Consider the following 23,589-nt stretch of genomic DNA (forward strand, 5'->3'; position numbering starts at 1 on the left):
ACAGGATCAGATCACCTTTGATATGCCAAATTTACGGGATTCTAAAACAGCTTATAAACCCAGTTTTAAACTTTCATCAATCTTTCTTTTTCCATTTCTAGCAACAAGAAACCACACTTGACCCCACGCACCATAAATGTATAGGGGAGACATTAAACCACATTCGGCCTCAATCGAATGGTTCAGATTGAGGTCTACCCGGATCTAATCATTAAAAATAAGGTTTTATAGTTTGCTCTATAAAAGATAAGCCCCACAAAAACCCTACATATCTCCGCCCCTGGTTTCTAATCATATTGAGATTCAGGCTACTAAATGCCCTAAAGTCCCTCTTGTTCGTTGGCAATCAAATTCATTTTCTTATAGTTTAGGAGCGTTGAAAATCACCTTCCAAGGAAATGGCAGCAACTTTTTTTCGCCTGTTTGATTTCCCATACCTACTCACTTAAAAAATCAACCACAATTGCCAAAAGTTGACTGGCCGCCAACAGTTTTGATACAATCGGCTTGTGTTGAGTGGTTCGACCAACAAAAGAACGCCAATGTGAACACGAAGAAGAAAACTTTCGAAATTGTCACACTAATTGTCTTTGATAGCCTATGGACTTGCAGGAAACATTCTAAAATGTCATACGGAGATGGAAGTGATAACAAAAGAGATGAACTCAATTTTAACATGGTTCGGTACTCTGTACCTACATCCACAGTAGCTCTCAAAAGTATGAGAGACACACTATGTGCATCGTTTTAAATACAAGATGTATGACAAGGAGATTTACAATTAACGTTGATCTCCTTGATTTCAGCCTTGGAGGTTACAGTATCTATCTCCTTGATTTCAGCCTTGGAGGTTACAATGTTAATCTCCTTGATTCTAGCATTGGAGATTTCAGTATCGTGAGTGATTTCAGCAATAGCCGTTTCATCTACGCCAGCATGCTCGGTGGTGATTTTGGCAACTTCATTATCATCAACACTTTCCACATATTTGATTCTTGCCTTATTGTTGACATTGCCCCTCAAACTGGTGGTGGATGCAGTCCATACGCCAAGTTTGTTGTGTAAGTTTTCAAGTTGAAGTCTAGGCAACGGCTTGGTAAATATGTCAGCAATTTGCTTAGGGGAAGGAATGTATTTGGTGATGAGAGAGCCAATCACAACTTCCTCACGAAGAAAATGATAATCAATATCGACGTGCTTCATTCTTGAATGTAACGCTGGTTTGATGGAGACTTGAAGGGCTGAGATATTGTTACAATATAGTGTTGGAGGTTGCGAAATACAAATCCCAATATCCCGCAATATGTAGGTGAGCCAGATGAGTTCAGCGGTGGCAGATGCCATAGATCTATATTCTGCTTTTGTACTGGAGTGAGCAACGGAATTTTACTTTTTCGCACTCCAAGAGATAGGATTAACTCCAAGAAAGGTGCAAAATCCTGATGTTGAACGTTTGGTGAGGGGACATCCTGTCCAGTCCGCATCTGAGTAGGCTGATAGGTCAATAGCGGACATCTTCATAAGTCGAATCTCATAATCAAGAGTTCCATTGACATATCTCAATATTCTTTTCACCAAAGAAAAATGAAAAGTATTTGGATTTTGCATAAATTGGCTCACATAATTCACACTATATGGTATACCAGGCCTTGTGATAGTGAGATATTGCAAACCTCCTACCAAACTTCTATATATGGTGGCATCAATTTTTGTTGGTTCCTATGCTGAAGACGGGCGAAAGTTTGTGAGCATGGGCGTGGGAACATCTTTGGCGTTCAATAAATGGGCTTTGTCAAGTAGCTCGTAGGCATATTTCCTTTGACTGAGAATAAGATATTGGTCATGAAAATGAGCCTCTATTCCAAGGAAATAATGAAGAAATCCTAAATCCTTCATGGTGAATTCTGAGCTTACTTGTGAAATAAAATCTTGCATCAGCTTTGTGTTATTCCCGGTAAGAATGATGTCATCAACATATAGTAGTAGAATAAGAATTCCATGTTTGTTTTGGCACACAAAAAGAGATGGATCAGCAACACTTGCAAAGAATCCCAATGAGAGAAGAAATGTACCAAATCGATCATACCAAGCTCGAGGAGCTTGTTTTAAACCATAAAGAGCTCGCTTGAGCTTACATACATAATCTGGCTTGAGATTCGGAATCCAGGAGGTTGCTCTAGATAAACTGGTTCTTGTAAAAGACCATGTAAAAAGACATTTTTGACATCAAGTTGACGAATATCCCAAGCATAATGAAGAGCAATAGATAAGACAATTCTAATAGTAGCGGGTTTTACTACTGGTGAAAATGTCTCAAGAAAATGTATTCCAAGAATTTGAGAGAATCCTTTAGCAACAAGTCGAGCCTTGAGGCGTTCGACTGTTCCATCGCTTCGGAGTTTAGTTTTGAAGACCCACTTGCTGCCTATAACATGCATGTCCTTGGAATATGGAACTAGATCCCATGTGTAATTAACATGAAGAGATTTTATTTCTTCCTGCATAGCTGTCGTCCAGTTTGGATCTTTGAGAGCCTCTTTGATTGTGCGAGGCTCTTGAGGAATCGAGCAAGCAAGGAGATATTTAGGATTAGGTTTCACGATCCCATCCTTAGAACGAGTTACCATGGAATGAGAGTTGGTTGCTCCACTGGTGGTGATGTCGTCATGAATAACTTGCATATTCATATCTTCAGCTCTATCAAAGGTGTTATCATTGTTTGACATATTTTCTTCTCCTTGATCATAGGTCGTAACACCATTCAGCCCCTGTAATGTATGAGCACTTGTTGTAGCTGCATTCATATTTCCAGCATTGGTGTCATTATTGTTTGACATGTTTTCTTCTGCGTGAACATGAGTGAGATGATCATTTTGTCCAGCTAAGGTAGTGCCCATGGTGGCTGCATCATTAGGAGCATTTAGCAAAAGAGAACCATGAGAGTTATGATTGTCATAGGACGTGAGCCTTCGTGGATCGTTATTGAACTCTGAGCACGTGGTTTGTGCACCTGCACTTTCAGTAAAACTTGTTACCTCTTGAGTCGAATCCATGGGAAGAAACAATTTGCTTGACCGTTTGTATGGAAAGGTTTTCTCATCAAATACAACATGACGTGAGATGAATATTCTTCGAGTTGGTGGGTATAGGCACCAATATCCTTTGTGTTGCTCCAAGTAGCCAAGAAAAATACATGGTAAGCTTTTTGGTTCAAACTTGTTCTTGGCATAGCTACCAAGAAAAGGAAAACACTTGCATCCAAAGCTGCGAAATATGGAATAATCAGCCTGTTTGTGAAATAATTTCTCATAAGGAGATGCCATGTCAAGTGTAGGCGAGGGAAGTCTATTTATTAACCAAGCTGCAGTAGAGAACGCTTCTACCCAAAATTGCATAGGAAGAGAACTATGAAACAAAAGAGTGAGGCCAAGTTCAGTAATAGAACAATGACACCTTTCTGCCATCCCATTGTGTTCAGGCGTTTTTGGGCATGCTTTATAGTGAGTAATGCCATTGACCTTCAAGTATGATGCTAAGTTTGCACCATTAAATTCCCCTCCTTCATCTGTTTGGAAGATTTTAATCTTCCCATCAAACTGATTTTTCATCACAGCATGAAGTTCACAAAAAGTCTTGAATAATTCTGATTTGTTTTTCAAGGGATAGAACCATATAAATATTGTGCATTCATCTACAAAAACAGCATAATAATGGAACTTTTGATGAGAAATAATCGGTGTTGGGCCCCACAAATCACAATGAATTCTTTCAAAAGGCACTTGAGAATGTTCTTCGATATCAAGAAAAGGAAGTCGACTCATTTTCCCTAATTGATAACTCTCACAAATATGCATGACAGCATTCTTTGAGGACACATGAATCTTATTTTGTTTCTCTAAGAAACTTATTACTTGAGAATGAGTATGGCCAAGTCGCTCATGCCACGTACTTCTATCTGCAGACTTGAATTGGGTGGAAAAGAGAGCTGAATGTTCATCTTGCTGGAGTCCATAGAGGTCACCAACTCTAGTTCCCGTTGCCACCGTTTTGTTGCTCACTTGATCCTTTATCATAAAACCGTTAGCATCAAACATAACAGAATATGGCATATCAGTTGTCAATTGACTAACGGAAAGAAGATTCTTCTTTATTTCAGGAATAACCAAAACGTTATTTAGAGTAAGCATTTGACGACTAGTAGGGATCTTGGTCATTCCAGTATGAGTAATAGACAGTTTCCATTGCCAACCATCACTTTTTCATTTCCATAATACTTTTGTATGGAATAGAGGTTACCTGGATTATCGGTGATATGGTTTGATGCGCCTGTGTCTATGAACCAGGTTTCATCTTGTCCATCTGAAATTTTTAAGGCAGCAAGGGCCTTTGGAACATCTTCAGCTTGGAAAGCTTGATTAAATCTATGCCAGCAATTCAACGCCACATGATTTGGTTTATTGCAGATTTGACACATCATTCCTTTATAGGGATTTGAGGGCTGTTTCTCCTTCTTTGGATCACCTTTGTTTTGAAAATTTGTGCTCATATTATTACTAGCTTGAGTGAAGCCTCTTCCAACTGAATTAAACTGATGCCTATTATGTTTGTTGTAGGTGCGTGGCTGCAGACTTTGTTGTGCGACAAAAGCTAAGTGATGATGTATTCCAGCTTCTTCAGCATGAAGTGCTCGCATGGTTTCATGCTCCTGCAATAGGGCAACTACTTTTATATATTGCATGGTGGGAGGTCGAGTGAGCATAGAGGTGACAAAGGCCTCATAGCCACTGCCTAAACCATTTAACAACCAAAATACTTTGTATTGATCATAAATAGGCTTGCCTATGGCAGCCAACTCATCACAAATAGCCTTGAGCTCTCTTATATACTGAGCAACAGATAAATCTTTTTTTCGATGGAGCTGTAAACGCTGGGTTAACAAGAATTCACGTTATCTGGATTCATGAGCAAAAGCAGTAATCAAGGCATCCCAGACTTCTTTGGAAGTCTCCAAGCCAACGACTAAACCAAGAACCTCTTCTGAGAGTGTTCCGGTGATCCATCCTCTTAGGAGACAATCTGATTTCTTCCATTCAAGAAAATCAACATTTGCAACAATTTCATTATTTCTAGTTATAAACTCAGCAGACATGGAGTGATTCCCATTAATAAAACCACGCATGTTTTAACTCTCAATAAGGCCAAGAAGTTGAGTTTTTCATAGAAGAAAGTTGGACTGAGTCAGCTTTAAGGAAACAAAAGTTGCGACATTGAGATTATAGGGGTAAGGGTACTTAGCTTCTCTGGAGGCTTCCATGAGATGCAACAATAATAACACGTCCGCCCTTAAAACCAGAACTCAGTTTCTGTAGATGGTGGTGCTTGCAATAGAAGAGACGGACAGAAATCTGGTGATAGTGGCCGGCTCAAGTCACCAATCCAATCGAGCTTATAGTCGTTGAATTGGTAATAGATCAATGATCCCCTCTGTAAATTTTTACACAGAGAGAGCAATCGTGAAGACCAGGGCAGATGATAGAACACAGCGATAGAAATCTGTAAGGCCCTGCAGCAAAAGACCAGTTGCAGGGAACTCCTCAGAACAGTTGGTACTCAAAAATTCGTAGCGCCCTGATACCAACTCCAAAAATTCTGAAATTTGGAGGGAAGATTGCTAAGAAGAAGACGATTCGGACGGATCTTTGCTCGACCAAAATGGTGGCCGGGGTAATCAACGCCTGCATCCAAAGTTGAGGCAGATTCTGGTTTTGTCGTCGACTGAGAAGGCTGAAGTTGAGGCAGAACTTCTGTTTGTTGTTTGTTGAATAAGCAAATCACATTCAAATTGAGTGAAACTTAGACACAATGAAGCTCAAATCTATACGAACCAAATGATAAATGTCCCGTCCTCAAATGACTGGCGAGTCGCCGGATTCCAGCGTCGGAACTGGCCGGACTGTTACAGCAGATAGAAACAGAATAGGTTCAGACGTGCTTCCAAGAATTTGGGATTTTGCACCGCTTTGATCACCAAATTGGTCAATCTTAGAGCCGCTGGATCTGTAACACAGAGAAGATCCTCCCTGTAAAAGCTCAGTTCAAAAGTTTGTCTGTGCAGAAGACGCTGGTCAATGAGGTGAGGGGCGACAACAACGTTCCCTGTTCCTTTTCTTCTTGACTGGGGCACTCAAAATCCAAGCGGTCCCTCCTTGATACTTCAATTTTCTGCAAAGATTCTGGAAAAATCTCCAGAGGTTTAGGAGTCATTTGCTCCTGTGCCACAGCTATATGGATCGGCGGAAGTCGTTGCTGTGAACAGATGGAATGTGATCTGTTTCTTCCTCTGTTTTATGCCTACTTCAAAGAAGCTCTGATACCATGATAACAAAAGAGATGAACTCAATTTTAACGTGGTTGGGTACTCTGTACCTACATCCACGGTAGCTCTCAAAAGTATGAGAGACACACTATGTGCATCGTTTTAAATACAAGATGTATGACAAGGAGATTTACAATTAACGTTTATCTCCTTGATTTCAGCCTTGGAGGTCACAGTATCTATCTCCTTGATTTCAGCCTTGGAGGTTACAATGTTAATCTCCTTGATTTTAGCATTGAAGATTTCAGTATCGTGAGTGATTTCAGCAACAGCCGTTTCATCTACGCCAGCATGCTCGGTGGTGATTTTGGCAACTTCATTATCATCAACACTTTCCACATATTTGATTCTTGCCTTATTGTTGACAGGAAGGGGATCTTGGACAGTTGGAAGAAGGTTAACCACTCAATTCAATGGCAGGTGAGTAACGGTAACAAGACGGAAGTTTGGTTTGAGAGCTGGGATGGGGAGTTTTATTTTCATAAGCAAAACTAGTCGTACTAAATGTGAAGATCATTTCTTGAAGTTGTCTGTCCAAAAAATAATACTCATTTTCAGTAATAGTGAGCTGTCTCCCTCTGGTTCTCCATGGATTTCTCATGTTGTGACTACAAGTAGATTGTCGGAAGTCGACGATATTCTGACATGGGATTCTAGGAATGTAAAGGATATGAAAGTTGTGGACTTTTATGTGAATACAAGAACAAAATTCCCTTGCATGGAGTGGAAAAAATCTTTATGGAGCAGTAAAGCTCTCCCTTGTGTCATTTGGTGTTGTTTCCTTGCTCTTGAAGGGAGGCTCTTGATGCAGGACAGACTTAAATCTTTTGGTCTTTTCATGCCCAGAAAATGTGTGCTTTGTGAGAAGAAAGAAGAATCTCCGCCACATTTGCTTGGAAAATGTGAGTGCGTTACTTTCGTAAAGAAATCTGTGGCTAAAAAATTCACTGTTCGCATCCCCTCCTTCAACTCTGTAAAGGATGAATTTGATTGGTGAAGATTGACAAGGTTTGGTAGCAGCTGGATTAAACGATGCTGGTATCTTTTCTTTCCAATGATTATCTTGACAATATGGAAAGAAAGAAACCAGCGGGTACATTCAGGTCTTAAAAAGTCTAAAAAATGTGTTTTTCTTAATCTTTGGAGAGATTTTTGTTTGTTGGTCGTTTCTGCGGGTTGGATGTAAAAGAGAGATGGGTCTTTGGTTTTGCTTTCGTATTCACCCTAATCCATACAGAAAGTGCATTTCAATTGTTGACTTCGTGGTCGAATCTATCTCCTCTTTTCAGAATGTCTCTCAACGAGTGGCTATTGCTGTCAGTTTCAAAGATCAAGAACACACCTAGATGGGATTACGCCATTCAACCTGTCATCTTGCTTGGACTGCTGAAGATTTTGTGGATCGTATTTTCAATCATATTTCATCCTCTAGCCAATGAATCTGTTTCATTTCCATTCCTCTTGGGTGGAGAAACAAGGTTGGGAAAGCCATTAAATGCAATAAAGTTGAAGGTGAGGGAGCTTTTTCAGGATAGAATAAGGATAGGATTGCTATTTGTAGAGATGGCAATCCCATTGGGTTCTTTAGCTGTAAATTTAAAATCTCCTTCCTTTTCTACCTGTAAATTCTTTTTGCTGGTGGATTGCTTAACTGATTTCCTGGTTCTTAGTTTTGGGGATTCCTGTCACTTTTTGTAGGGTTTTTTAAGGCAGTCCTGTTGCTTTTGATCTGTTTGGTTCATTCTTGATTCTTTGTTAATAAAAGGGAGGGGATCATACACCCCAGCCTATTTGCATTGGAAGCAAGACCACTTTTCCACAGCCCAGCCCAATGTACAATTAAGAGAAGATACCTTTAAGAGGCTGAAGCCCCTCTCCTTTTCCATGTCGATGAGGAGAAGAACACTGGCACCCACTTTTTATGGTTCAGTCGAATAACTACTTCGATGAAAGTACAATAAATAGATAAAGATATTGCATATGTTCATGTGGGGAAGCAACGGCTCTTGCCTTGTCAAGCAAATCGGGTTCATGCAGATCCAAGATCAAAAGCCCAACAGTATAAAACTTTTTAATGCTCTATTTGGCCTCCCAATTAATTAACTTTTTCTAAGCTAAAAACTTTGCTCTTGTGGATGCATTTTATTTCAAAGAAGAGAGGGATCGATGATGAAAATAGCTTGGGTTCACCAAAAAACAAAAACAACAAAATCTAGAGATAATTGTCTTGATATCTGATCTGGTACAGCTAAAAATGTCAAAAACTTCTGCGCCAAATCCAGCACTTCTGCATCCAACAGATGAGAAGGGCGTTCTAAAAAGAAGCGTGGTCTGCAAGGAGTCGCATGTTGCTCCTTTTCTTCTTCTTCTTTTCTTTTCAGAAAAGAAAAGGTGGTCAGCCACTTGTTAGCTTTTCACACTGTTCTTATCTCAAAGACTGAGAAGGACACTTTCGGAGTAGACCGGTCTATCAGGTTCTACTTCCGTCTGTTCACAGTCGTGAGATTTGTTTTGTGCCATTTTGGATTTGGATCCAGCTGTTTATCATTTTTATGATTTATATAATTATTTGCATATTGTTATAAACTCTCATGAAGGGGTAAGCCGGCCAGAGACCGGGCGACAACGTTGCCCTCCGAGAGCTGCCACAACTCTCTTATCTCTTTCTCTCTGTCTCATTATTCAGGCATCATTATTAGGTTACTTTTTTTATATTTTAAATTAATACCATCATCACCATCATCATCAAATTTGCTTCTTAAATACCCTATGGATTTTCTTATTAAAGATTTTGATATTAAGCATGTTTCGTTTAATTAATTTGATCGAATAACAATCTCAGATCCAATTGGATTCAACCAATTCGCAGAATCATAAGCCTTCGGATTTGATTCAAGAACGATTTTATGATACCGATTTAACCAACTAGGCTTCACGTAAAAAAAAAAAACATGTCAACTTAGTACACCATACTTTGAGTGAGAAAATTATTTGCTAGTGTAATTGGTAATAAAATTGAATAGTAGCGGCCCAAGAAATGAGGATTATATCTCGAACTCGGCCAAGCCATCAAGACTAAAGCCTCTAGGCTCGGTCCTTTGCCATAAAAAAGAAATAGATTTTAGACCAAAGATAGTGGGAATTTAAAATTTAGACTTTCAGAGATAGAAAAAAAGAAGAGGGAGAGAGAATTAAAGGGATATGTTTAAAGAGAGAGAGAGAGAGAGCAAACAAGATAGAGATTTAAAAAGGGGCAGAGTGTGGTTGATAAAAGAGAGGGAGGGAGATAGTTTCAGCAGAAATCAAAGAAAGCAACAAAGAGAAATCAAACATAAAGAAAGAGAGGAAGAGACATTTTAAGAGAGAGATCAAAGAGAGAGAAAAAAAGACAAATTGAAGAGAGTGTGTGACTAATAAAAGAAAGAGAAAAAAATTGTAAAAGAGAAATTGAAAAGAGAGAAACCAAAGTAATAAAAGAAAGAGAAAGATCTAAGAGAAAAAACAAGAGAGATAAAGGATCTTATGAAAAAGGATACGAAATTTTGAACAAGTATAATTTCTCAAGGACAATAAACAAATCTCAATGGGGCACAAATCCAGATCCGTCAATATATCCATTTTGAATCGGATCGATTTATTCCGAAATGATTGGAAATGGAAAAAAATTTTAAATAAACATCCTATATCATATGCTCTTACACTTTGAAAATCAGTCACATTTGGTTCAATAATTGGATTTAGATTCAGATATGAATGTAAAATTAGGATCTGATCGGACTTAGATAATGAAATCAGCTTTTTTATTCAGATTCAGATTCAGATGTGACTTTTTTTTATTTGTAGCTGAATTTGATTCTGAACGTCAGTATGTGAATATTTGAAAAAATTGATATGGTTAAGAATATATCTGATTCAAATCTGATCCATTGACATCTCTACCTGGAAGTCAGCAATACGTGCACACCTCAACGAGATAAAGTGGTTGAGAGTATCGCCAACAAAGGGATGTAAAATAGTCTCAATGACCGTAGCATAGCGGCTTGGCAAATGCACGTCGCATGTACAATTCTCATGGGTGTTACTCTAAAAAATAAGTTTGTGATGCTTAAGTTAAAGGGTATATACTATACTTCACCCAGGCTTCAATGCAGCCCAAGACCCTAAGATAGAGGGAATGGGGAGGTCTCCTTCTTGTAACCTTTAATTTAAAGGGTATACTATATTCCACCCAGGCTCCAATGCAACCCAAGAACCTAAGGTAGAGGGAATGGAGAGGACTCCCTCTTGTAGCTTCAGCGGTTGGTCATTAGTGGCTGTTTTGCCCCCTATCTACCAAGAAAGTTAACAAACCATGTTGCAAAACTGCAGTCATAGTCACAAAAAATTGTCTTTAAAAAAAAAAATGACCCCGTGATAAAAAAAGGCCAAAATAATATAAATAGGAAAGTTTAACTAGTGCTCATCAAATTGTGGCTACAACCTATACTGACTGCTTTGTAATTTTTTACTGACGCATTCCTCCCAAGGTAAAACTATTGTTTTTTTTTTTTTGTAGTGTTAATCAGGTTTTCCATTGAAAAGAAAACAAGGAAAAGAATAAAACTGAACCATTAAGCCGCCATCTTAGACATTTCAGAACTGAAAAATAAACATAAAAGATCAAATCGTGAGCCACTTAACTTTGGAACGATAAACAAACAAAAAGATTTGTTGACGAAACATAAAAGATCAAATCTATAAGCTCTATTGAATGTAAAAGAAGGAAATATGTACAAATAAAAGCAAAATAAGTACAAATGAAAGCAAAATAAATTTAGGGTTTCCAATTAATTATAGTCTTCACCCACTCCAAATGAACTGCCCGTTCATTTAAATAGAGCTTCCTAACTAATTGGATCTTGGATCCATTCTAAGATCCCATCCGTGTGAACGTGCCTCATTGATCCATTCTACAATCATTTCTAAATGCAGTGCTGTTGTCACTCACTCTCTCTCTCTCTCTTTCTACACACACGCAAAGAAATATATATATATATATATATATATATCAGGAAAGTTGGTAAAAAGCAGACCACTTGGTAAGAGAAAAAAACTAGACCTATTAAAATATTTTTTGGGCAATCTAACCTCATAGATATGATCTTAAGAGTAATTTGATAGAAACATATATTCAGTTAGTCATTTTTTATTTAAATAAATTTTTTAATAATAAAAATATAACCGACTCTTATAACATAAGATTTTGACTTTGAAGTGGGGCAGAATGGTTTCAAAGTATTGTCACAAAAAACTCCGTTTTTTTAAAAAAAATGCGTTATTTAACGTCAAAAATACTTCTTTCGTATAATACCCGTATTATTCTCGTTTTTTTTAAAAAACATCAAAAAACAAAAAACACGTATAATACCCATTTTTTGCAGTTATTTTCCAGTTTTTTGCCATTTTTTTATTAATTATTAATTTTTATAATTTTTAAGATGTATTAAATGTTTAATTTTAAAAAAAAATTTATCAAACTTTTCTCGTTTTATTCTCGAGATATAAAACTTTATCGTATTATACCCGTTTTTTTCTCGCCGTTTAATACCCGTATACGTTTATTGTGACAATGCAGTAAAAGGTATAGTTTGTTAACTGTTTTGGATGGAATTCTAATATATTTCATTCATGAACCGTGTAGCCATGAGTTAACCTCGACAGTTTTTTTTTTAACATATAAAACGATAAAGTTGAAAAGCCATTTAAAATTGTTGAGATTTATTTCCGAACATATGAAACCTAGTTGTCTTTAGGAGCGGTATGCAAAATATGGTTAATTATAAAAATAAAATGAATAAAGAATTTTCATCGAACCAACCTTGGAAACATGATACACCAACACGCGTTAACAGCTTTCCGAACTACTGAACTTGAATCTTGAATAATCTCAACTAAAATTGATATGGAATGGTATAGACGCTCGATACTCCACAGGGCTTACATGAAGACGCGCACACACAATATATATATATATATATATAACCACTGACAGGGTAAATGAATTTTATTAGATGGTTAAAATTTAAAAATTTGTTCTTACACACAAATATTAACGTGCGGGAGTAGGTGTGGGTGTTGCCCATATAAGTCTACAAAAAATATTTTATTTTCAGAATGAAACTTCACTTCATTTTTTCTCATTCACGCCTTTAAAATTTAAAATTACATAATTCATGCCCCTTTACCAAAATTCTCTGGTTCTGCAGTCCACAGTTTATGATTGACTTTATTGATGAATTTTTAAAGCTACCTGGCATCTATTGATTTTTCATATATATATATATATATATATATATATATATATATATATATATATATATATATATATATCACGCCATAACTACCTCATCTTTGCATAGGCCCCAAGCATTAAAGTTCGGCTTTGGCTTGCACATTAACCATTGATGCGTGATTGCGAGTGTGACGACATGGTTCCTACCATATTAACTCTTTCATTTATTTCAACCTGAAGGCCTTGAATTGAATCTCTAGCTAACTGCGCATAGTTCTTGCTAAACACGTGCTAATAACACACACCAAACTAATAACTTTAAGTATCTTCAATACACCATATACTATAGACTTCCAGGCGTAAAAAAATCAACAATTACATTATTAGCTGAGTAGACGATAATATATTCGGGATATATATATGTGTATATATATATATATATATATATATATATATATATATATATAGAGAGAGAGAGAGAGAGAGATTATTTTTCCAAGTTCAATTATGGAAAAATATATATAAATGCAAACTACATGTCTAAAACGTAAAGGCTTAAAAACCATGGTTTTCAAAAATGTATGACCAATTAAAATAAAAAACCAGCCTCGTTTTAATTTTTATGTAATATTATCTACCCATTTCAAATATGGGATTTTTAACCCCACCGAATTTTAAATGCAAAGACCACGTCCTTGAAGTAGATCGCAAAAAAAAGGAAAAAAACAGTGGAATTGTTCAAAATGAATATGGTACATCACATATATGTTGTGTATACTACTAGATTTTGTCTTAAGGTTACATCACATATCTGTTGTGTATACTACTATAACCATGGCAATTAATGTTATCTCTTGATTTAATGAGTGCTGGAATAATTTCAATTATCGTAGGCCTAGTGCTTATGTGTATATACAAAAAGTATAAATACAACTTACTTTTGCTAGATCTTAGGCCCCAGACAAATTAGTAAAAGCGCCGTGGTCGATCGAAAGTACTAGATGTGTCCTTCCATTACAAAGAAGTAATTTTTTTTTTCCCTTGATCACAGCGGGATTTGAGCCATGTTAATCTGCACAGAAAATATCAAGCATTGAAAATAATCTAACAAACGACTAAGAAATCCAAATTTTTAAACGAAAAGCACTAAAACTTTTCTTTTCTGCGTCCAAACTATCAAGACTCGCACATGAAATATGCAACGAATCCTCCATTATTGATCCAGAATATGCATAAAATGGTGGCTTCAATGCTTCGTTGTTAAAAATTTCAAGGTATATGTTCTGCCATTACTGAGGAGGCAAAGTATCGAATGAAAAATGAAACCCCTCTCCTTTCTGACATCACCACATCATCATCGTATTCCAAACAGAATCCGAACGGTGCTCTCTATTTTTAAGGCCATTAAAGGAATTTGAAAAGGCCTGCATGATCCTATTTTTCCCCGTTCCAGTAGAGAGAGAGAGAGAGAGAGAGAGAGAGGCATCCCTTACTTTTTCTTCCTTCACTGAGTAAATCCGTCAATTAAATTTAATTTTGGTTCATCAAAACGCGTTAACAGCTTTCTACGGTGGAGCATGGCACGTGTTAGGACATGCAACCACACACAGGCAGAAACAGGAGACAGAGCAAAAACGACCTATAAAGCCACGGCGAGCTCCATTTCCCCTCCGTCAGAGGCACGGGGTAGTCGACTCACCTGGGGAACAATGGCGAGCAAGGATCAGCATCCTAAACAGCAGCAGCAACTCAGGCGGCCGGAACAGGCAGCCGGGCAGGAGGAACTTCCGCTGGAAAGCAGCCCCTACGTGAAGCACAACCTAGAGGAGTACAAGCAGGAGGCCTACGGGACGCAGGGCCACATGCAGCCGGTGGACAGGGGCGCCGGCAGCACGGACGCGCCCACTCCATCAGGCGGCACGTTGCCGGAGAGCAAACTAGGCGCCGTCAGGCGTGCTGCTCCTTAGACCTAGTGGGTCTTTCCCCCCATATTTATATGTTTCACGCCTTAATTTCCTTCCTTCTTTCTTTTGTTCCAGAGAGAAGAACAAATAGCAAATAGGAGAGATGCATAAGTCGAGCATTAATGGCAGCACTTCAATGATGTGGTGGCGTTTCACCTGCCATAAGAATCGACTTTGCTTCTTCATCTGCTTTTTTGTGAAGTTGCCATTGACGTACTTATTTCTGCTTTACAAACTGTGCATAGATTCAGGCTAAATCATCCCCTCATGACATGCATGGCTCTAGCTCTATAAATATTGACCAATTCACGCTAGATCATTGGCTCAGGCATTTAAAATTAGGTCCTAAACCTTCATATGTTGATAATTTTTTTTTTTTAGAAAAATGACGTACATACGCCTGGAAAAAATTGTTCTGTAGTTCAAGAAAAATGACTAAATCCTTTGTTGTATTGGACATGCAACCGTATGATTGAAGTTATAATTGCTAAAGATGATTTTTTTTTAAGTAGGAAACTAAAAAAATGATGCCAACAAAGAGAAATCAAGTGTACACATAGAAATCAAGAGGCCAGCCAAAAAAAAAAAAAGCAGAACACCATTCAAAAGCGGAGCTGCTCAAGTACTTCCACTTATTACCATAAGCATCAAACACCTTCCAGATCTTAGTTTTGTTAATTAATCCATATCACAAGAATGGCATTTTTGAGAGCGGTCTGAAACCGTTGCTAAAAGGTTGGGCGACCGTTCCTAAAGGTAATTAGGAAAGGTCAACCTTGACCTCCCTTCCTACTGCTGGTCAAGACTTTGATGGGTGTCGAGTCTGTCTCTCTCTCCCTTTCCGCAACTGAATTGGATGGTAATCTTCCCCGTTCATACCATACCGACCATCACCCGAGTCACCATCACTTCCGTTGGACAGTGGGTTTCCTTTTTATTGTGTTCCTTGTATACTTTGTACACTTCTAAAAATGAATGTTAAGGATGTTATTGTAAAATAATATAAATTCTATCATTTCCTTACCTTTCTATCCAAACAAGCTTTATAATCACATCTTTTCTTTTCTCTCCTTTCCTTTTCCTTCCTTTCTCATTCTCTTTCCCTCCCTTTCTTTTCCTTATCTTTTCACTCCTCCCTTTCCTTTCATTTCCTTTCCCTCCATCCAGACAAAGTGTAAAGAAAAGAAATTAAGTCATGTTATCTTAGTATATATGCAAGTTTGTATTTAAGATTATCATCAAATTTAATACAACAAGAACCAAGTTTATCCATATTATGGATGCTACGAAAAAATTACATGACCTAATTTAAGATGTTAGATGATTGAAAGCCAACTATATGAGTAAAAGAAATAATATTACACTCATTTTGAACATGTCACTAGTGGAAAACCATTGCTTATAAAAGTTTTTCTTAGTTATAGAAACAATTAAAACCATTTCAAAACTTGAATGCTACAAATTTAAGTTCTTTCAAAATTTTAGTGCAAAATGAATCTGGATTTGAAATTGGTTGTCGCACTCCCTTTGTTTTACACTTATCTTGCAGAAGAAGAAGCTCACATAAAAAGAGATTATTTCCTTCCTCCCCTACATTATAGGACTTAAAACGGATTTTTTGACATAAGGTACTATGGCTTTTGTGCATAGATATTTGTCCTTATTTATAGGCTAGCAACCATGAAGCTTTGAGAAACGGTGACAAGTTTTTTTTCAAGTCAGTGGACCTCAAATCAGTCTCGTCTTTGCAGCTCCTTATGTAATTCTCTTTTATCAAATCACAAACATTTGGTTTATGTCATTTCTTTTCTGCGGTGTAGGATTTCAACCTTTTATTTCTAAAATTTTTCCCTTCTCTGTTTGAAACCAGATTCACTTTCAGATTGATTTCTTTAAGACTTAAAATTAGATTTACTCCACTTTATTGTTTACCTGAAACTGACACACACATTTAATGTTAGACAGTTGAATACTAAACAGATAATGAATAACTCTCACCCTCAATCTTTTACAAATCCACACAGAGAAAAAGGTAGTTGGGCTTTTTTGTCAGTGTTAGTCCACACCTTTGTTTTTTGTTTTTCTCTCCATCGTCGATCTGAAAAGCAAGGGTTAAAATTGTTCCTTAGTCATCTATGATCTAAATTTCTAAAACCTAGCAGTCTCTCTCTCTCTCCGTACATAAGAGTTCAACACTGCCGTGTGCCCATGTTTTTAACAGCTAAAATTTAAAAATTTGTCACACGAGAAGACAACCACTGAATTGGTATTAGCCATGATTTGTGATGTAAAGATTGTATGCATTGGCTTTAGTGACAATTTATTGTCTTCTTAGCGTTGAATTTTAAATTTTGTCCATTTGGCGACTACCCATCACCCAGCAGAATTCACCGCTCCCATATATGAGAACTTAAATCTACCTAGAAGCACTGCAAACCATCGATAAGCATCATGAACCGTTGCTAGACTATAAACCATCGCTAATTTTAACTACAAATTTTTTTATTTTTAGCAATTTGCCATCGTCCAACATCCAATAGGTTTGAATTCCCATATAAACAAGGTATTAAGCATAGAGGTAAGTTCAAAGGTGGCCTTCATTAAAATTTCTGTCACCTCAGTTATGATTTAAACCAAAATTAAATTTAATTGACGGATTTTGATAAGGCAGGCAACCTTTCAAAAAATAATATTGAACGGACACATTTTCACAAAAAACTTATGAAGAGTCATGACTTTTATAAAGTCAGCCGCTTTTTCATGACAGGCGGTCTTCGTAAAGTTTAAAAATGTAAAGGCATGTATCTTTAGAATTAATATATTGTGACCAATATTCTTAATTTTTAAAAATGATAATATTTTCATTACTGTGTTTTAACGCCCGTGTATGCAAGTGGTGGAAGACCACATACAAGACAAGGCAAAGATTGTATGAGGGTATGGCCATGCTACTAGGTTTAGAGTTATTCATATTAAATTCACCAATTACAATCGAATCCAGAATGAATTTTTTTAACCATTTAAAACAACTCTGTGCTCACACCCATATTGACAGGTACACACCCCTCATGTTCGTGAAGGATCGCGGCTCATTCTTCACCATTGCAAAAAATGGAAACTACTTCAACTGATTCAACATTTCCAGTTAGCTTGCTACCAAAGCATGCCAACAAAACTATGATATTGAGCTTTTGACCTCAAATCCAACTCTCTAGCCAAACAGGTGGTGGTCAACACAATATATTAAACACATCCACATGCTCAGAAGCGCTCCATACTTCAAACTGAGCAGGCCGCCTTAAAAGAATTCCAAGTAAAAATTAGTCCCCGTTTAATAACAAACGTTCCTATACTGTAGAAACAGCAAGATAACTGAATGATTAAGGCATTTATGCTTGAGGAAAAACCAGAATATGCATCGTCAGCATGTTTAGGATAATAAAATCCAACAAGCTCATATGAATAAAGAAATTGATTGTTTATGTCACACACTTGTGGAAAAACCAGAATATGTATCACGAACTTGAAATTTTCCACTATGCGTCTATGCCCCTCAGATTGTCCTTGCTGAGATCTTGAACTTGATACAGTCATTGCTTGTATGTATAATGTATTCCAAAAATTGTTGACAATTTGAACATAATTAATGTCAGGTGGTTTTATATATCTTTTTGATGAAACTTTTAGCAGTAATACAATTGGTTTGATTCAGTAAACGAGTTAAACGAGTCGAGCTCGACTATTAGTTTAATTCTTAAACGTTAAACGAGTTAAACGAGTCAAGCTCGACTAAACGAGTTAAACGAGTTGAGCTCGACTATTAAACAATTAAACATTAAACGAGTTAAACGAGCCGAGCTCGAGCTCGACTATGTATAGTCGAGTCGAGTTCGAGCTCGTGTTAGGAACTCGACTCGAGTTCGAGTTCGAGTTCGAGCTCAAGTATTTTGAGCCGAGTCGAGTTCGAGCTGGGCGAGCTCGAGCTCGACTCGGCTCGTGTGCAGCCCTAAGGCCTGGTACCCGGCCCGGCCTGGCCCGACAATATTATCGGGCGGGCCCGGGCTTTAGGCCCAGCCCGATGCCCACCCCTAAAACGACACATAGAATTCATAGACATATAAAGGTTTACTTTCAAAAGAGCAATGAACAATATACCACAAAATGCACATCAAAAGTCCAGTCAGTTTGAGTCAAGAAAGTATTATTCTACTTTGGGTTTGCTCTTCACAACTTAGTAAAACTTTAAATGAGAGTCAACAATGCATATTACAAATACAATACAATGAACTCATTAAAGGTTCAATTTGCCTAAACAATTACAAAAAGTTCAATGAAAATTAAAGCAGCCAACAACCCACTGCCTCGAGCCAAGCCCAAAATCTAAACCCAAACTCTGTCCAAGTGTACAAGGGATGCCAACCTCCACACATGCATGGTTTGACATTTTATGCATATCTAGCATTAGTTCATTTGGTTCACGTCTTTCATCTTCAAACAATAAGAGTGTGCTTGACAATTAATCTCAGATTTCAATTCCAAAGCAGATCTAGCTAAGATCCCTTTTATGTGGGATGCACCGTGGAAACAAACACTGGATTTTACTACTATGTAGAAAAAAAATGATTTGTTTCCCATGCACTTATGGCAAAAGCATCAGATTTGAGGTTGAATGGAATGAGATCTGTCATCAAATTCATGAATCTGAGATTCTAGTGATCTCAAATCTGAGGTTACCAAACGCTCCATAAAGGACTTCACTTATTGTCAAACAGAAGTTTTTGTTCATTACACAAACAACATGCAAGTAATACACAAAGTAGAAACAATGAAGCACTTTACCTCTTATTAGTTTGACCTAACCTACCTCAAGAAGCACTTAAATGTTTTTTGAATTTCCAGATCAGAATACAAGGAATTCGACTGCCTTTGTGTTCAAAAATTGACTGGTATGTTGAGTGCTATAATTAAAAATAAGTTCTTGCTGCATTGATTCCTTGACTTGAACAAACTCAACAAATTGCATACGGTCAAATCAAGTGTGCCACTCTTAATTTCATACTCTAAGTGTGATATTAGGCAATGAAATTGATAAAGTTGAGATTAATGATATGTTAATTGAAATTAAACACTTAATGGAGTTGGTAATGGCTGACTTAGCCATTACCTAGTGATGGCCTTGATCAATCTAGGCAACTCAGGTGGCCAGTCCATTTCTACCAAGTTCATGGTGTGCAGTCGGGTATGTGGTGGCCAACTATGTCTAGCAGTCACCGGGTTCGTGTTGGTGGACTTAGTTGAGGTTGGTCAGACAGGCTTATCTGGTTGGGGATTTAAATTGTTACTTCACCCAGATTTTCTTCTAGCCTATGTACTTCTGAATTGTCCATGTTTGCATGTTGTATTTGGAGATGTATTAAGTTCTTAGAGGACATTTGTTTGACTTGATCTAAAATCCCCAGGATTTAATAACTATGGACTTAAAATCAGTCAGACTTTCCTTATTCTGATCTTAAATTTGACATCTTCTTAATGTAGAAAAAAGGTGAAGGATTTGAGGATCCTTAGTTTCATGAATGATCAGTTGTACCATAGATGTTTTGTCACATCAGTCAAAAAACATGTCATATCAGATTTATATCAAATAGTCCAAATTTGAAGGAATCAAGTGACTTCTGAGAATTCACCCATTGCAATTGATTTATAAAGGAACGGGTTAGGTGTTAAACACCTATAAATTTGTTGTCAATTATGACATGTATTTTCTTCTTATTCAACTTTTACTGACATCTTACTCCCATTTATTTTTATGTCATACGTAGGTTAGTAGATTTGGTGGATCTAATTTTTACAATTGTGGAAAAACTTTATATTGGTGGATCTAGTTATTTATATATATTTTCTGGAAAACTTTATATGTTGGTTATCAAGATAGCTAGTTGTTGATAGAAAACGATCTTTATATATATATATATGTGTGTGTGTGTGTGTGTGTATTACATTTTGAATAAAAGACAAATTTACATGTGAAAAATATGGTCCATCTTTTTGTTTTTATGGGTCATGTCACATATTCTCCTGTCTTGCCCTAATGTAGGTCATGCACTTTAACCATTTTTCGTGATAAGTAGTGCAACCGGTTAGGTTGAATGTGATATTGTAGTTATATTAGTAATTCAAATCTTGGAAGGTGCTATTCACCCTTATAGATGTTCTTGTCTCTCTCTCTTCGTTTTTAGAATACAGAAAATAAACAACCAAGCATCTAAAACAAGCTCACCATCACCATCATTTTATTTATCAATCTCAATAATAACATTGAGCGCTAGAAGTTTTTTATTAATCAAATGAATAAAACATGGAAATATGACTGGTAAGACACATAGAAAATAAAGATAGCCCATGCTTGCTACCTGCCTTTTACTTTAACAGGCCAAAGGAGACAAACCATATTACCCTAAAAAATAAGGGAAAAAAAAAAACTCGTTCAAGAACTCATTCCAAGTGTCGGGCAGCCCGTGCAGGCACCAACAGATACAGTTAGCATAAGTCTTGGGGTCGGCCTTCTGCTCGGGGTTCAGAAGCTTGCCTTACCGGATTGTGTAAACCAATGTATGTGCGTCTTTCCGGTACTTGGACAGGGTCACCAGGTTTACGAAAAACACTGGAACCTTCATTGAGGAGCTCAAGTTCTCGCCACCACTAAGAGTCGCTGGTCCATTCCCACCTCCAAGTGTGAGATGTTTTTCGGGATCGGCGTGGTATCCAACGAGTTCGGGTTGAACGAGTCCATGCCCCTACAACATCCAACATTATTATTAAGGGGAAAAGTTGCTGGCAATGCCGGCCGTGCCCCTTCTACCTGACCAATCTTCTTTACAAATTAGTTTTCAAGAATATGTTACATTTTGGCGACAAAAACAGTTTGTTGCAATTTGTTCTAAAGTTAGTGTATTTATGTAAAACATTGTAATACAATATTTTATGAGTCCGCTTCATTCTTTAAAACAAATTTATGAAGCCATCGGGAGTAGAAAAATGAGTGCTTAGGCCTTCAACACTTTTTAGCATATTTCATTTGGTTTAGTAACAAATGAAGTTTTAATTTGCAACGTAAGTCTTACAATAATAAATCAGAGAAGTCCTTATGGACAGGGGCAAAGCAAAGGAGCCCCCTTAAGATTTTTGAAAAATAAGATGTTATATGTTGGAGAGAATTTACATGACACTTCAAAACCAGGTTTTTTGGAATATTTACACGCTCAAAACCTAATTTTGTAAACTAGAGCAGAAAAGCTGGTAAAAATTCATATAAACTAGATTTTGGGTGTTCCACCCAAACAAATAAACAAATTTTGAAAACTCATTAGAAACCTTAGGTTTACATAAAAAACTTTTCAAAATTTGTTTGGAACATGGTGCCATCAGAATGACCCTTTAAAACTATATATATATATATATATATATATATATATATATATATATATATATATAGATATGTGTGTGTGTGTGTGTGTGTGTTTTGTGCCTTATAAAAAAAAGCCCCTAAGGATGTCAATGAATCGGATTCAAATCCGATATATCCCTAATTATATATGCTATTTTGGATATTCATATATTCGGATTCAAATTCAGATTCGAACACGAATAAAGAAAAGTCATATCCAAATCTGAATCTGAATACGAATCTGATTTTTGTATTCATATTCAAATCCGAATCCCAATTTTGAACTGGATTTTATCAAATTTCAAAATATAATAGCATTAGATACAAGATAGCTGTCTAAAAATGAATCAATCCAAATTCATCTCCATATTTGATTGGATATTTTTATATATCCAAATCCGAACCAGATCGAATGCCATTTATTAAATCTGATTCCAATCTGATCCGATTTCTTAATCAAATATTAAACTTTTTCTATATTCAATCGAATATCTGATTCAATTTGACATCGTTAGTGGCCCATGTAAAAATATTTTGAGAATTAAACTCTGTGTTACTATTATAAACATGGATTGAGACATATGTGACCGCGGGGATGTATATTAGTTCATCATGGACCCATCGGGTCAGAAATCTGATCACATTTAGATCCAAAATCTTATTGGTGGACCAGGACCTGCCCCTAGGGAGAATGAGACAAGCTCTGAACTGTCTGATTACGGATCGAACCTGTTGCATTATGGACCCATGCAGACCCGGAACCATGACAGCCGACGCATACAGGATCTCTCTGTCCCCCATTACGTGGATCCCCCTCACTCCCCATGTGCAACATTTTTATTTCTCCTCAGCTAGATATTAGAAAAATGTGATTTTCCACGTAGATCTTAGGTCATCAAGGAAGAAAAAGAATGAAGCGGTACACTAAAATTTTATTATTTTAATATTATAATTTTTTTTAAGGAGATATGGTGCTTCGAGACTCGGGATCTTATGTACCGAAAACCGGATCCATAGATTCCCTTTGTTTTGGTAGAAAATGGTGACAAAGAACAAATTAAGAAAGAGGAATAGAAACGGATTGGGACCCATTGGGACAAAGGGGATTTGACCAAATTTTCAGCATCCTTTCATACGCCACCGGCCTCTCGATCTCGTCATATTCCGTGGAGCCATTCTCTGCCGGTTTCGGCGAGAAAGAGATCAGTAAGAGGAAACAAATATGAGTCACCCCCAGCAGTTCCCTTCCTTATGAACTTCAATCCAAAAGCATAATAACTTACAAAACTTTCTTCTTGAATGTGAATGTGTTCTTCCACCAGATATATGTATTGAAGATCAGGTAACACATATATATATATAATAACGAGCTATGCCCAGTAATGTACTGAATATTGCCAAAGCAACTTATTTTAGAGGATCCTTTTCCGCATTAAATAGTTTACAGCAACAGCTAAAATTTGGCTTCTTTCATGCATATTTGATAAGTATGCACTCTAACGGTACATGTTCTCATGGTATATTTAATATATTA

General features: G+C 36.9%; 2 protein-coding genes across 7 annotated transcripts in view; one reads left to right on the forward strand and one right to left on the reverse strand.

Annotated features, from left to right (window-relative positions):
* LOC116245945 (DNA polymerase delta catalytic subunit) overlaps positions 1–23,589 on the reverse strand; it is a 92,516-nt gene that overhangs the window by 33,231 nt on the left and 35,696 nt on the right. The gene's annotated exons all lie outside the window — the stretch shown is intronic.
* On the forward strand, positions 14,333–14,923 carry LOC116245948 (uncharacterized). The gene has a single exon (XM_031617585.2). The coding sequence runs from the start codon at positions 14,357–14,359 to the stop codon at positions 14,612–14,614; it is 258 nt and encodes an 85-aa protein (XP_031473445.1). The 5' UTR covers positions 14,333–14,356; the 3' UTR covers positions 14,615–14,923.

This window comes from Nymphaea colorata, chromosome 1 (assembly GCF_008831285.2).
Source record: "Nymphaea colorata isolate Beijing-Zhang1983 chromosome 1, ASM883128v2, whole genome shotgun sequence".
Classification (NCBI taxonomy): Eukaryota; Viridiplantae; Streptophyta; class Magnoliopsida; order Nymphaeales; family Nymphaeaceae; genus Nymphaea; species Nymphaea colorata.

What these genes read in the sequence shown, in the direction of transcription:
- LOC116245948 (XM_031617585.2), top strand. Translation starts at nt 14,357, where the DNA reads ATGGCGAGCAAGGATCAGCATCCTAAACAGCAGCAGCAACTCAGGCGG.